This window comes from Pipistrellus hanaki (assembly GCF_964339955.1).
Source record: "Pipistrellus hanaki genome assembly, chromosome: 9".
Lineage (NCBI taxonomy): Eukaryota > Metazoa > Chordata > Mammalia > Chiroptera > Vespertilionidae > Pipistrellus > Pipistrellus hanaki.
The window spans coordinates 79,677,696-79,692,094 of NC_140511.1; the positions used below are offsets into that span (position 1 = coordinate 79,677,696).

The following is a 14,399-nucleotide window of genomic DNA, read 5'->3' on the forward strand; positions in this document are numbered from 1 at the left end:
GACCCCTTGAGCCTCTTAATCTGATATTTATCAATACTCTAACTTACTCAGAGGAAGGACTTTAAGTGATTAGAAAGAAGTAGGATATCCCGGATCTTTTCTGACTTCCTGGTTCCCCACAAGAACCAGAGGTTCACTGAGGCCAATACCTTTTTCTGGGGCATTTGAGATCTTGCTCCCAGCACTGTCGTCAGTTTGCCTCAAATAACTCTTGTAACGGTTTTTTGTTTTGTTTTGTTTTGTTTTTTAATACCTTTTCTGTGTCTAAGTCCCATAACTCTTAACTGGCCATCACGTTGACATTGATAAATGCACAACCAGAAGCAATATTTGCAAATATGAAAATCCTGGCTGTTTATCTATATTGGCAAAATAAGTTTTTAATATTTATGAGAAATGCTAAGAGTTGAGAACAAAGGGATAATTAGTTCACACCTAAAAGGCTTACCATTGGTTGTCTTTGTTTGGTATATTCTGTTTGAGGGTTTTCTAGATGTTAACACCGAGCAAAAAGCATTTGGCTACTATGGATGTCTTCAGTCTCAAAATCAAGGACCTGCACTATAAGATCCTCCTTTCCTCTCAGCAGTTTGACAAGCAGAAGGGGTCCCATAGTTCCTCCTGGGTGAGGGGCTTTACCGGGTCCAGGGCCAGCCTTTGTGGGCCCCGTAGTAAAGCCCTCTAAGCTTTGAGCTGCTCTTCCCTAACGACATCTGTCAGTCAGAAACTGTGGGCTCCATGGCTCACTGTATTGTTGATTTAGTGATTATAAACATGACTGACCTCTGGCTTAGTTTTCACCAAAATAACCTCTTTATAAGATGGTTATAAGATGAAAATCCCAAAGGTTGCATTAGATCATGAAATTTTTAAGTTTCTAAGGTACCTAGAAAACAAGTTGGTGGTGATCATTTTGATCGGTGATGACTAACTATTATAATTTTTACAGATGGAATTGGCTGCTCTAGAAAAAGTCAAATCTGCTTGGATTAAAAATCAAGATGACAGCTTGACTGAAACAGACACCCTGGTACGTATGGCTCGGCCGCCCGTCTCAGCTGTTTGGAATGGTTTCTGTGTCTTTAGAAACAAAGGCAGAGAAACCCTCAGGAACACCACGGGAATTTTCCCTGCATCCGTGGCCGTGAATGTCCTGTGTTCTCTTCCTCCTGAAATCCTTCGCATGGAGTATAACCAGAGACCAGCTTACTTCACCAATCACAGCTGAGCAAATGCTGATTTAGATAATTCCTCACTATCTGCCACCCTCATTTATTTCCGAGAGATGATGATCAGTATCTTCACCTTAAAAAAAAAATCTCTTCCTCCCATGTTGCTCTTACTATGTATGGCCAGGCAGCCACAATATTAAATCTCCAAGGAATTCTGGTCACTCCTTGCTCTGAGAGATGCTAGGCTGCACAGGAGAGCAGACCAAGCCCTAATGAAATGGAATGAACTGGCTGGGGTACACGATTTATTTAAACAGTGAATTCCACACACATATACTGGGCATCTGTGCTCCGCACTGAAGATGCAAATATGAGAACACGCCTCTGCCTTCAAGATACAGCCCTGCGGAGGAAAGCCAGCCCATGCCCACCCCATGCAGAGGCTGCAGGGCAGAGTGGCTCTGCGGGGCGGGGGGGGGGGGGGGGGGGGGGGCATCTGAGCTGGGCCTTGAGGGAGCTGGAGGCCGGACCTGGTGGGAGGGAGCAGAGAGCTTTACCAGGTCCCACCTGCATCAGCCTCCCAGTGAGACCTGGGAGCTTAGTGGAGGCCAGAAAGAATTGTTTTAGGCTCTGCTTCCTTTTGTAAGTAAAACTGCATTCCAGACCTGGTGTGTGAAACATTAGGCTTGACTCAAGATTAATTTAAAACTTACTCTACAACACGCGCTTTGTACTCACCAGTAATCTGAATAACCCGATTTCACTCTTGTCCACTTTGGCCCTTGCTGCACAGTGGTCTTTTAAAAGTGAAATGTAATAAAGTTACTTCCTGATTAAAACTCTCTCCTTCCCACCTAGAGAAGCTAGAACCTCAGTTCAGGTTTGTGTGTTGACAAATAGTCCGTAACGATAGGGGACAGACTGAATGGCACAGCCCTGCAGCCAGTGTTCTCCCCGGTGAGGGGGGCTTCAGAAAAGAGGGAGTGACGGCCTCTCCTCAAGTGGGGACGGGCCCGGGCAGGACCCCAGAGGCTCCTAGTGAGCCCTAGCCTCGCTGCTTCCTTCCTCCATGGCAGGAGATCGCTGACCAGGACATGTTCGGAGACGGGAGTACAAGTCTGATTGTGCCAGAAAAAGTCAAAACTCCCATGAAGTCCAGCAAAACAGATCTCCAAGGCTCCGCCTCGCCCAGGTACTCAGGAGGGAGAAACGCTGACAGCGGGGGCTGGGGGGCAGGATAAGGAGGCCAAACAGATGGCATGAGGCTGTGGCCCAGGGAAGAGGGGCTGGCAATGGCGTGGGGCCAGCGGGCCGTCTCACCTCCTCGTCGCGTGTCTGGCAGCAAAGCGGAAGGCGGGCACACGCCCCGGCAGAAGAGGAGCACGCCCCTGCGGGAGCGGCAGCTCTCCAAGCCCCTGAGCGAGCGGACCAACAGCTCCGACAGCGAGCGCTCCCCCGACCTGGGCCACAGCACGCAGGTACCGGCCCGGGTCCTGGGCAGTCAGCTGGGAGGAAAGGAGGGCTCCTTTGAAATGTTCTAAATAAAAGTCTTGAAAACAGGCCTAAATAGAGAGGTCTAGCACACTTGTTATTACTACTCGTGTGGAATTGGCCTCCAGGCTGTTTGCAGGGAGCAGGGGATGGGGCAAGAAATGCCAGCGTCGACCAGCTGCCTTCAGCCCCAGGTGGCATCCCACCCCTCCTGGTTGGCTTGGCCTCCTCTGCCTCCGACGGACGTTAGTTTGTGCGGTGCCTCAGGTTCTGGGAGATGGCGGCCATCAGAATCTCACTGGACATCACCAGCCTGAACTCGAGCCTGCTTGCTTACCTGATAAATATTAAAGTCATGTCAGTGAGGCTTCCTGCATGGACGTTTTGCCTAGCTGGCAGCGAACCAGAGACTAGAATAGCCCCGCGCTTTTAGCCCTGGGGCGCCGTGTTGTCCGTCTGGTTAATCACTGGTCCTGAGACGCCTCGCTCCTGTGGCAGCAGGCTCCCCGCGCAGCACTCTGCCACTCATTAATTCTCTCCCCGGGGCCTCCTTCCGCCCCCTCCTCTCCGGTCCTTCCCCTGCCTGGCCCGCTCTGCCTGCCCCCCTCCCGTTATGCGATGCCTGCTGCGCCTCCCGCCCTCCCGGTCAGGAGGCTGCTGTGGCCTGCGCCTGTGGATGAGTGTTCTCTGAGGACTCTGCTTGTTCTGTCCTCCTTTCCGCTTTGGTCTGGCCAGTGTGACGCTGTGTCCCCTCCATAAAGTCCTAGTGTCTCCAAATACCCCTGCTCCGCGAACTCTCACAGCCCACCCAGCGCCGCTCTCAGGCTCCCTGGGCCTGCCTCACAGACACTTTGTCCCTGCAGATTCCAAGAAAGGTGGTGTATGACCAGCTGAACCAGATCCTGGTGTCAGACGCAGCCCTCCCAGAAAACGTCATCCTTGTGAACACCACTGATTGGCAGGGCCAGGTACAGCACTGCAGACCACAGGCCTGGGAGGGAAGGTTCTGGAGAGCAAGAGGCACCCAGGGGTGTATTTGAGAGTCAGGGCTTGGAAGAATAGAAAAATAACCCCCATACCTCAGGTCCCTCCTACCCCGAACCAAGCCCAGGCTCTGGGTTCTAATCCCATTTCTGTCCTTTTCCAGCCTACGGGACCTTAACTACTAACTTTCGGTACCTCAGCTTCCTCATCTGTAAAAAGGCAACAATATCACTGTCCTACCTTCTTCCAGGGGGGCTGTGTGCGTCAGGGAGCATCGTGAAGGAAGGTGCCTTGAGTGCCACGTGTTGTAAAATCCATGGTCAGCCATAGTCCGTGAATGTGGTTCAGACGGAGCTAAGCAACACCCCCAGCCCTGCCTGCTCCCACTCACCACTGCCCACCCAGTTAGACCCCAGAGCCCACTCCCGCTTCCTCGGTGGTCTGAAGGACAGAGGACAGGACCTGCAGCTGGCGCCTGTGGGGAAGCAGAGTCTCTGCCCTGTGGCCTCACCGTGTCTCTGCCCTTTCCTCCCCCAGTATGTGGCGGAGCTGCTCCAGGACCAGCGGAAGCCGGTCGTGTGCACCTGCTCCACCGTGGAGGTGCAGGCCGTGCTGTCGGCCCTGCTCACCCGCATCCAGCGCTAGTAAGGGCGTGGCTCCTCCCCTGCCTTTTGGGGTTCCTCTGGCATCCAGCGCTAGTAAGGGCGTGGCTCCTCCCCTGCCTTTTGGGGTTCCTCTGGCATCCAGCGCTAGTAAGGGCGTGGCTCCTCCCCTGCCTTTTGGGGTTCCTCTGGCACCCTCCCACCCCGACTCCCATGTGCTGACAGCACCTCCTGGCCCGATCAGACCGACCCACAGGTTGAGAACTGCTGCTGTAGAGCCTAAGACCATCGGAAAACACGGATATTTACATTATGGTTCATAACAGTAGCAAAGTTACAGTGATGAAGTAGCAACGAAAATAATTTTGTGGTTGGGGGTCACCACAGCATGAGGAGCTGTGTTAAAGGTCGCGGCCTCAGGAAGGTTGAGAACCACTGTGCTAGACAGTGGCCCGTCCTCTCTGATCCTGGATAGCTCCCTAATTTCAAAAGCGCTGGTTTATTGCCTCTCTGTACTATTTTGTTTGCTGGTTGGTTTCTCCCCTGTGGGTTGTTGAGATCAGACAGGTCTGAGCTCAGAGCCTCCCTCTGAGTAGGCTGCTGTGAACCTCCAGAAAGTGGTGGTGACTGTCCCCTGCTCCCCAGCTGCAACTGCAACTCCTCCATGCCGCGGCCGGTGAAGGTGGCCGCGCTGGGCAGCCAGACCTACCTGAGCTCCATCCTCCGCTTCTTCGTCAAGTCCCTGGCCAACAAGACCTCCGACTGGCTTGGCTACATGCGCTTTCTCATCATCCCCCTCGGTAAAGAGGCCAGATCCCACTCATGAAGCAGGCGGTGGGTTGGGTCGAGGGAGGGGCAATCAGGAGGCACCAAGGCCATGCCAACATCCTGTCCCCTAACCAGCTCACCTTCTCTCCACCTGCCAGGTTCTCACCCTGTGGCCAAGTACTTGGGCTCAGTGGACAGTAGATATAGCAGCACCTTCCTTGATTCTGGCTGGAGAGACCTGTTCAGTCGCTCGGAGCCCCCGGTGTCAGGTAAGGACCCCGGTAAGGCACTGCGGTGGAATGCCGCCTGGCTCAGAGAGGGCCGGTCGCGGCTGACGGAGGCCGGAGAGCATGGCTCTAACTCTCCCACTCCTTCCGGTTTGTCTTTTCCTCTATAGTAAGAGGAGGCCCACTAAGTGCAGCCCTTCCACCCTGGGTGATTTTAGTCTCTGCCATTTGTTCTGCTCCTGTGCATCTAAAAATAAGGAGGGCCATGGGGGGCGGGGGCGGGGGGAGCATGCTAGTTGTACAGATGAGATATAAGCAGAAAATAGCTCCTGAGCTGTCTGTTGGTACATGAATAGCACCAGACATGTCATCCTGAAACACAGAGTGAGGTGGCCGGGATTGGGGCGAGCTGGAGCTCGGGGAGGCTGAGGGGGCAAATGCTTCCTCAGACCTTGAAGGAAGTGATGGGCACAGATTAGTAGAGAAGAGGGGAGCCTTTGGGTTATGAGGTTGGTATGAGCAAAGACAGAGGCGGGAGCATGGTTAGCCTGGGAAAGAGCAAGAGACGGGTTGGAAGAGAGAGAGAGCAGTGCTTTGGTCTATTGTGCATTAGAGTCAAAACCATTAGCCCTGGCCAGTTTGGCTCAGCAGATAGAGTATTAGCCTGTGGACTGAAGCGTCCCGGGTTTGATTCTGGTCAAGGGCACATGTCTGGGTTGCAGGCTCAATACCCAGGAGGGAGCATGCAGGAGGCAGCCAATCAATGATTCTCTCATCATTGATGTTTCTACCTCTCTCTCCCTCTCTGAAATCAATCTACACTAATAAGAGAAAGAAGCAAATTGACCGTACCTTCGTGAGGACCACCAGTTAATTGGGAGTGAGTATGCAAATTAACCCAACAAAGGTAGCTGGTTAATTTGCATATGCACACAGGTGCAGCCAGCAAACAAGGAAAAGAAGGTCCATTCTTGCACGAATCTTCTAGTTAAAATTTATGTAACGGGTAGGGTTCCTAGGCCTGGCCAGCAATCAGAGCTGACCGGGGCCTGCCTTCATTCTGTGCCGCCCCCTGGTGGTCAGCACATGTCATAGTGAGCGATTGAACTCACCATCTCCCCGCCAAACTCGCAAGGGGACACTTTACATATTAGCCTTTTATATTTATAAATAATAATAGTTTTTTAAAAACCACCAGGTCTTTGGAACTCTTTTTCTACCTCTACTCCCAGGTCTTCCCATGGGTGTCAGAAAGGGGGCTCTCTAAGCGGGGTGTCGGATCTGCCTGCTAAAGTCTGTCCGGTATCTCCTGGCTTTTCTGCAGAGCAACTGGACGTAGTGGGGCGGGTGATGCAGTACATCAACGGCGCGGGAGTGACCCACCAGCTGCCTGTGGCGGAAGCCATGCTGACCTGCAGGCATAAGTTGTAAGTTTCCCTTTGGGGCATTTCTTATAGGGGGGTGGGTTAGGTCAATCTTGAATCTTCCTTGCTTTTTCACATTTTTCTTCCTACCATTTCCTGGTGTAGAAACCCCAGAAAATGTGAGGTGGAGAGAGGCGGTGTTTTTGCTGTCACCCATTCAGGCCGTCCTCCCTGGCCCTGGGCCTCCGCACCATCTCAGGGACTGACGCTCGGAAGTGGGAGCAGGGGGTCTAGTGTGCAGACTCGGGCCTTTTGCCTCCATTTTGTGACTGCTCGTGCCATCTGGACCTGATGGGAAGATGTCATGTAGTAGTGCCTGGATCCCTGAGAGCTGCCGTAAAACAGGAAAAGCTCTCCACGCGGCCTCACCCACTAACTGTGGGCTCTCTTGTCTCTCCCAACAGCCCTGATGAAGACTCGTATCAGAAGTTTATCCCCTTCATTGGCGTGAGTACTGACTGTCTCTCCTCTCTGCCCCACCCATTCCCCCGCCTGCCTGTCCTCCACGCACGCACGCACGCACACACGCACACGGAAGACTCATCCAGACAGCGGTTCTCCCCAGACAGCTGGCAATGCCTGAGACATTTTGGGTCCTCAGAGCTGGCGTTTAGTGGGTAGAGACCAGGATGCTGCTGACACCCACAGTGCACAGGACAGCCCCACAGCAAGCAGTGAGAGAGGACATTCTGAAGAGCAGTCTGAGAAATAGGTTGTTTCCATCTTCCGGGTCAGATAGGCCTCTGAGAACAAGGGTCTCTTCTGTCCCCCCTGTGTGTCAAGGGAGAATCTCTACACTAGTGGGTTTTGAAAACACTCGGAACACCTCGTGGACTTCTTTGGTGTCAGTCGTTCTGATCTTTGGTTCATTTGGTGTGGCTGGGCCACAAGGCAGAGACTTACCAAGAGAGGGATTCCTGAGGGGACAGCTGACCTGCGGGGCCAGGCCACACCACAGAAGCGTGGCTGAGACTCAGGTTTCCATGTACAGGATGTTCACATTTCCCTTCCGGTCAGCTTGGATCTTTCTGCATAGTCTCCTGAGGACTCTCCTAGCTTCTGGGCGAAGGGGCAGGTGAGGGCAGCTCCCACTGTCCCTCTTCTCTGCTCGGCCCACATTCTCGATGCCTTGAGCGGTCTTGGGAGATGCCTGAGCCTGGGCATATTCACTGGCCCTTCCTCAGACCTTACACAGCCTCCGCCTGGCTCGTCCAGTCCGTCCCCGTTTGCCACTGGAGCTGCTCCAACGGTCCTGTTGGAGGCCCCAGACCGTGCCCTGTAGCCTGGGTGGCGGTCTGACTCACATCATCATGGAGCTGTGGGTCGCTGCCCACTCTGACCTCACAGCCAAGAGAGAGAGAGAAAAAAATCTAAAATTCAAACAAAGGAGGTGACAGCATCTTTCAAGGCCAGGGAAGCAAAAGGAGTCATATCCAGGAAGCTCTGAGTATCGATGTGTTACTTGCTGGTGTCTAAATGCATAGAAAATTCCAAGAATAGCAGCCATTGTGTTCTAAGCAGCCAGCCTCAAGGGAACCATCTGGGCATGATCTCCATTCACGCCAGCCCTCAGGGTCCACCTTCTGTGGCCTCCCAGCTCTGCTGAGCCTCTGCCGGGTGTTAGGCCCCCTACCCGCCAGGACTCAGGACTTGTGTCCCTTGGTATCACAGTTGTGACAAATGGTCTGTCTCTAGCTGTGCCCTTTTCTGGCCACTGGAGGGCGCCCTCTAACCTTCCCAGAATTCACTATGCACCATCTAAAATTATTTGGGAAGCTGGAGTGGACCCTACTGCCTCCAGGGGTTGAAGCTGGGACCCTTCCTCACTAGTGTTCCTCCAGATTCCAGGAAGTCTGGGAAGGAGGGAGCAGGTGTCAGCTGGCTGTGTCTTCCCTTGGCTTGCTGCAACAGGCAGGCGCAGAGAGCTCCTCCCTGCCACACTCCCCCGCTTTCTCAGGTGGCTCTTCATTTCTCTCTGATGAGAAGATGGCCTCCTACTCCTGATCTTTCTTAGGCGAAAGGAGATCAGGACATGGACATGGTTCCTGCGGCCCTTGTCCCTATTGAAGAGCCGTGAGGACTCCTGGGGCCCCAGTTCGCTTTTTGGAACTGGTATTTTCACATCTCTTAAAGCTCTGCATTTGCAAAGATTCTAAAAGCCCACATCAAACAATGCATAGTGATGGCTGTTGTTCCCAACCACCTGCTTCCAGTGGGTGCAGCTTTGGTGTCTCCTTTTCCCCAGGTGGTGAAGGTGGGGCTGGTGGAAGACTCTCCTGCCACAGGTGAGCTGGGACCCTTTGCTTCCGTGGAGTGAGGCCAGCAGGCCAGAGGGGAAGACTTTGGGTGGCGCCCGCACTCCCCAGGGAAGCGGGGGCGGGGGGGGGGGGGGGGGGAGGGGCGGTACCTAAGGCCCAAAGGAGAGCAGGCTGCCACTGAGGCGGAGGGCTTCCTCCGGCCAACTGTGTGTCTCCGGCAGGCGACGGCGACGACGCGCCCGCGGTCAGCCTCACGGTGCCCTCCACATCCCCGCCCTCCAGCTCAGGCCTGAGCCGAGACGCCACGGCCACCCCTCCGTCCTCCCCGTCCATGAGCAGTGCCCTCGCCGTTGTGGGGTAAGGCTCTCCCCGGTACCTGTCTTTCCTGCTGTCCCTCCCTCCGGGTCCACGGCTTCCCTACTCCCGCGGCACCATGGCCCAGTGGCAGCACACTGAGGGCAGAGGGTGGTATGGTGGTGAGAACACTGTCATTAGAATTCAGACTTAGGTCACTGGCTGGGCAATCGTCGCACAGCTGTCTGTCTGTCTGTCTGGCAGTTGCAGGGCTGACTGAGGGGCCCTTTGTATCTGTAAAGCGCTGCGCACAGGTCTTGTCTTCGTTCTGCCCAGCGTGGCAGGAAGGCTGAGCATGAAGGTCGGACCTCCTGGGCTTGAGCTGCGGTTCTGTGCTACAGTCAGAGACACTGACAGCGCAGTAGGGAGACTTTATTCAAAGTGGGACTGTCTTGATAGGTAAAGGAGTCACTGTGTCGGGGAGAGAGATAGGGCTCGTCTCAATACAGCATACACAAGTGAGGATCGTAGCCAAGGAGGGTGTGGGGTCTGTGGGCGGAAAATTACTGAGAGGAAGCATGGGCTGGGAGATTCTGGCTAAACTGACCTCATAGGACTCTTGATAAAGACAGGGCGGGGGGGGGGGGGAGAGTTTGGGGGCAGGTGCAGAACCTACTCAGATATGGATGGTGGAGGACTTAGCAAGGTTTTTGCTAAAACTGGATTTTATAAGGACGTGCACAGGTGGTTCTAGAGAAGATTCGGAAGCCTGGCTGAAGTTGGGTGAAGCAAAGAATCTTGTGCCTTGGACAAATTGCGAAGCTTCATTTCCGACTTGTGAGAGGAGGGAGGTAGTCAGGTCGCAGTGTGTGAGCGTGTGTGCCGGGCACAGGGCAGGTGCTGCTTCCTTCCATGTTTACAGTCTCCCTCAGCGCGATGGAGCTGTCGCCATGGCCATGACTGAGACAGGAGGTCCCTGTCCTGGAGCTCAGGCTCCTGGGCCCCTGCAAGGTCAAAGCAGCACGGAAATTCCAACTGCATGTGTTGCAGGGGGTGCCGTGGGAAGTGTGTTGGGGGCGGAGGAGGGGGGCTAGGAAGGAGAAGGAATTAGAGCCGTGGCCAGGGAGCCTCTGTGGGCAGCCGTCCCGCTGAGCCTCGGGCAGAGGAGCAGGCGCTCGGTTAGGGGGAGCCAGGGGACAGGCTCTGCGGTGGGAGAGGAGCTGGCCTGGGTCAGGAGCAGAAAGGTGCTCCTGCTGCTCCTCCCTCCGTTTCCCTTCCTTCAGCCCCTGCCTCTCTCTTCCCTCTGACGATGGTCCTTGTAGCAACAGGGAGGGTAGGCCTGGCCAGTGGCTTTTCCAGAACCGCCAGTGACTGGCTCCTGGGAGTCTGAAGTGCTCTTAGATGGCGAGAAAGCTGCCTGACGCTGTTCTCCCACCCTCTCCCCCTTTTCATGGCCCTTCGTTAAGGGCAGAGCAGGAAAAGGAGGAAATCCCACATGTGGTCCCAGGGGCCCGGGTTCCAGGCTTCCTGGGGGGCCTGGGATCGGTCCCCCCTCCCCCGACCTCCTTTCCCTGCCAGCTTAAGCTTATACTTCCGAGCACCGCTGAAAGCAGGCGGAAAGAGAAACGTCAGATGACTTGTAGCCTATGTTCCTATTGTGTCTGACGCCTCCTTTCAAGAAAACATCAGCTCTTTTTCTCCTTGGAGCTAAAATTATCCTGTGCTAGAGTGCCAGGAGCAAGAGGCTGCAGGTCAGCCTCCATCCGCTTCCCAGGCTGCTACCGCCATGCTGCCCCTCTGCCCCACTAACCTCCCACCTCTGGCCGGTTTTGCTTGGTGTGTGTGCATGTGCAGGTGTGTGGGTGCCTGTGCACACGTGTGTATGCACACACCGTTTTCCTTCATAGAGCATCTTCTGTTTCCCTCATCCCTCATTGCTTCCCTCCCAGTGTTCCCAGTCTTCGCCCTCTCCTGGCGTTTTCACTCCCTCATGAGCCACTTCTGTGAGACTAGAGAGACCCTGGAGCCCCACAGCCTGGCAGTCCCCCCTCAGCCCCCTGTCCCCACCCTCCACCCCCCGCCCCCATCCCTCGGCCATGTAGCTGGGAATTGAGGGCAGAAGCTACTCTCCATTCCTGTTCCCTTCCTCAGGAGCCCTAGCAGTCCGTATGGGGACGTGATCGGCCTCCAGGTGGACTACTGGCTCGGCCACCCTGGGGAGCGGAGGAGGGAAGGTGACAAGAGAGATGCCAGCTCCAAGAACACCCTCAAGAGTGTCTTCCGCTCAGTGCAGGTTTCCCGCCTGCCCCATGGCGGGGAGGCCCAGCTCTCCGGCACCATGGCCATGACCGTGGTCACCAAAGAGAAGAACAAGAAAGGCAAGTGACCTCTGAGGCCGGGGACGGTCAGGGTCCGGGCCAGAATCTGATTCGGAGAGACCTGGGATGAAGGAGAAGCAGTGCAAGTATCACGTGGTCCCCGGGTCCTGCCTCACCTTGGAGACAAGCCCGTTCCTCTCCACAAAGGAATGGTCCCCAGTGCGTCATTGGTCCCTGTCCGCTGAGCCCCACAGCCCCGGGGCCAAGGCAGTGAGTGCTGCCCTCAGGGACAGCCGGGTGACAGGACGCCTCCACGCCACAGCCCGAGATCACGTGGCCCCGTGGCGCAGCGCATTCACCCCACCCGAGGCCACTCAAGCCTTAAAGTAAGGGGAGCCTGGCCAAGCGGCCCCGTTGGTTAGAACATCATCCCATTTAGCAAAGGACTGCGGGTTCAGTCCCGGGTTCTCTCTCACATTGATGTCTCTCTCTCTCTCTCTCCCTCTCCCTCTCTCTCTCCCCCCCCCCCCCCCGCGGCCCCCCCCCCATCTCTCTAAAATCAATAAAAACATGTCCTGGCTGGGGGGGTGGGGGGCAGGAATACTTAGGGAGAATACAGCCCATTCCAGAAAGGAGGGGAGGCTTAGGCACCAGAGGAAGAGGTGGAGTGGCCCTGGGCCCTGCACTCCGGGAGACTGAGGCGGGAATCCACCCACCAGGCCAGCACTGGCTGCCGTCGGTTTTGGTTGTAAACCCGCAGGTCTGGCTGTGTGTCTGCGCTGTGTGCCCAGGTGACTGTGCCCTCCTGGCACCCCACTCCCCAGCTGTCAGGACGGAGGCACCCAAAGCAGCTGGGCCTGCTCATTCCTCATCCACAGAGATCCCTGAGGGGTGGTGGGGGCTGTGCCAAACCTGCACCTGTACCCCCAAGACTGGCCTTGGGGGGGCGCTGTCAGCCCAGCAGTGCCCTCCGGTTCTTGCCTCTCCCCACCAGGAGTGGAACAGGCCTGTCCCAGGCAGGGCTGATACAGCCTGCACGGCTCCCCCAGGCCGTGGAGCTGGAAGGGACTTCAGAGGATCTGGCCCGGTTCCTCATTCCACAGGAGTGCTCAGGCCTGGGTGTGGGAGGCTGTGCTGGATGGGGCGGGAGCTCCGAGGTCCCGGAGCCTGGGCAGGGTCGGCTTTCTGCACGCCACTTCCCCTTGCCCCGGAAGAAGGGGAAGTAGGGGGGAGGAGAGGATTTGCTGCTTTACCAGGGCTGTGACAGTTGGGATCCTGCTTGCTTTCCAGTTCCCACCATCTTCCTGAGCAAGAAGCCTCGAGAAAAGGAGGTAGACTCTAAGAGCCAGGTCATCGAAGGCATCAGCCGCCTCATTTGCTCTGCCAAGCAGCAGCAGACCATGCTGCGAGGTGGGTGCTGCCGGGTGGGACAGGGCACTGGGGGCAGGGAGGTGCCCCTCCAGGGGCCCTTAGCGGTCCTGGTCACACCCCCTCCTCTGTCCCCCCCAGTGTCCATTGACGGAGTCGAGTGGAGCGACATCAAGTTCTTCCAGCTGGCGGCGCAGTGGCCCACTCATGTCAAGCACTTTCCCGTGGGACTGTTCAGTGGCAGCAAGACCACCTGAGGGCACTGTGTTCTGGCCACTCCCTCCTGGCACTGCCACCGCCTCCCTGCCTGCGGGCAGGGGGCCAGCAGGCCCAGGTCCAGCACCCCCTCCTGGCCCGGAGGCCTGCATCTCCCTGGCCGAGTCCTGAGGACACTACCACCGGGGATGCTGCCCCCTCCCCCTGCTCAGGCTCCTCCTGGGCAGGCCCGCCCTCCTCTCTCCATCCCGCCCTCCCGCTGGTCCGAGGCATGTTGATTTTGCTTTCTGGTGCCAGTCCCTGGAATTGAGTCCTGCCTTCGCCTCTTTTCCCCAGTGGCACTGGTCCCCTTCCTGGAAATAGGCTCCTGGAATCCTGAGCAGGGAGTCCAGCCCTGCTGTGTTCTACAGCCCAGCTGTCATTGCTGCTCAGCCTGAGCCGCCGGGAGCCCTCCCCTCCCATCATGGGCAGCTCCCACAGCTCCCTCACCCCCAGGACAGCATTTCTGTGGCGATGCTGTGTATTTCCACCCCGGAGAGAGGCCTTCCTGGTCTCCCCACACACATTGCCTCTCCCCCGAGTCCCCTGCAGATGTGCCTGCGTCCTGAGCATTTCTTTGTTCTCTGCACGGCCAGTCTCGGTGGTGCCTGTGATGCACCTGGCACTGGCCCCCGCCCCGTGGCTCCCTTGTTGTTGACTCTCCCTCTGCCTCCCACCCCTTCACCCAGCACAGCTCTGCCTCTTCCTGAAACGCTGAACTCTGCAGAGCTGGGAGACAGACCCCCCAATGTACTGTCTGTGGCCCCCCGCCCCTTCACCCCCTGTTCCCACCAGGTCCATTTGTCTCCCTTTCCCTGGTCTGTACTTCCCTGCCTCACTCCTGTGTCCCTGGTTTGGGCTGAGACCCCAGCCTCCCAGCCCGGGTCCCTCCAGAAGGCTCCATTCCTTCCCTCACCAGGGACTCGGGGACTGAGCCCTCAGCCTCGACCGTCAGCCCTCTCCGAGGCCGAGGCACACTGAGTCCCCCTGCCCCCACCAGCACCTCCAGAACTTCACTGTTGTCCTCACCCCTTCCAGAAGTTTGCACATAACTTCATTTTGAAACCTGTCTTTCTCATTCTCCGTACCTCCCACAGGCTCCTCCAGCCCTCAGCCACGGCTCAGCCCCGCCGCTCAGCATCTCCCGGGCTGGGCCGCTGTCCTGCCCTTAGCGGGAGTAGCGGAGGGGCTGAGTGGATGCTGGCTTTTTCATTCAATAAATTGATTTCTTACCAACT

At 56.4% G+C, this 14,399-nt stretch overlaps 1 protein-coding gene across 1 annotated transcript in view; it reads left to right on the forward strand.

Moving 5' to 3' along the window:
* The window catches only part of PACS1 (phosphofurin acidic cluster sorting protein 1), an 87,831-nt gene extending 73,432 nt beyond the window's left edge, over positions 1-14,399 (forward strand). Inside the window, exons 11-24 of the mRNA XM_084893855.1 lie at positions 950-1,030; positions 2,249-2,364; positions 2,515-2,650; positions 3,527-3,631; positions 4,185-4,291; positions 4,895-5,049; positions 5,176-5,286; positions 6,569-6,671; positions 7,073-7,115; positions 8,914-8,953; positions 9,148-9,283; positions 11,372-11,598; positions 12,829-12,948; positions 13,048-14,399. Of these exons, the coding sequence (XP_084749981.1) occupies positions 950-1,030; positions 2,249-2,364; positions 2,515-2,650; positions 3,527-3,631; positions 4,185-4,291; positions 4,895-5,049; positions 5,176-5,286; positions 6,569-6,671; positions 7,073-7,115; positions 8,914-8,953; positions 9,148-9,283; positions 11,372-11,598; positions 12,829-12,948; positions 13,048-13,163 (1,596 nt within the window). The 3' untranslated portion in view covers positions 13,164-14,399. The remainder of the gene's footprint in view (positions 1-949; positions 1,031-2,248; positions 2,365-2,514; positions 2,651-3,526; positions 3,632-4,184; positions 4,292-4,894; positions 5,050-5,175; positions 5,287-6,568; positions 6,672-7,072; positions 7,116-8,913; positions 8,954-9,147; positions 9,284-11,371; positions 11,599-12,828; positions 12,949-13,047) is intronic.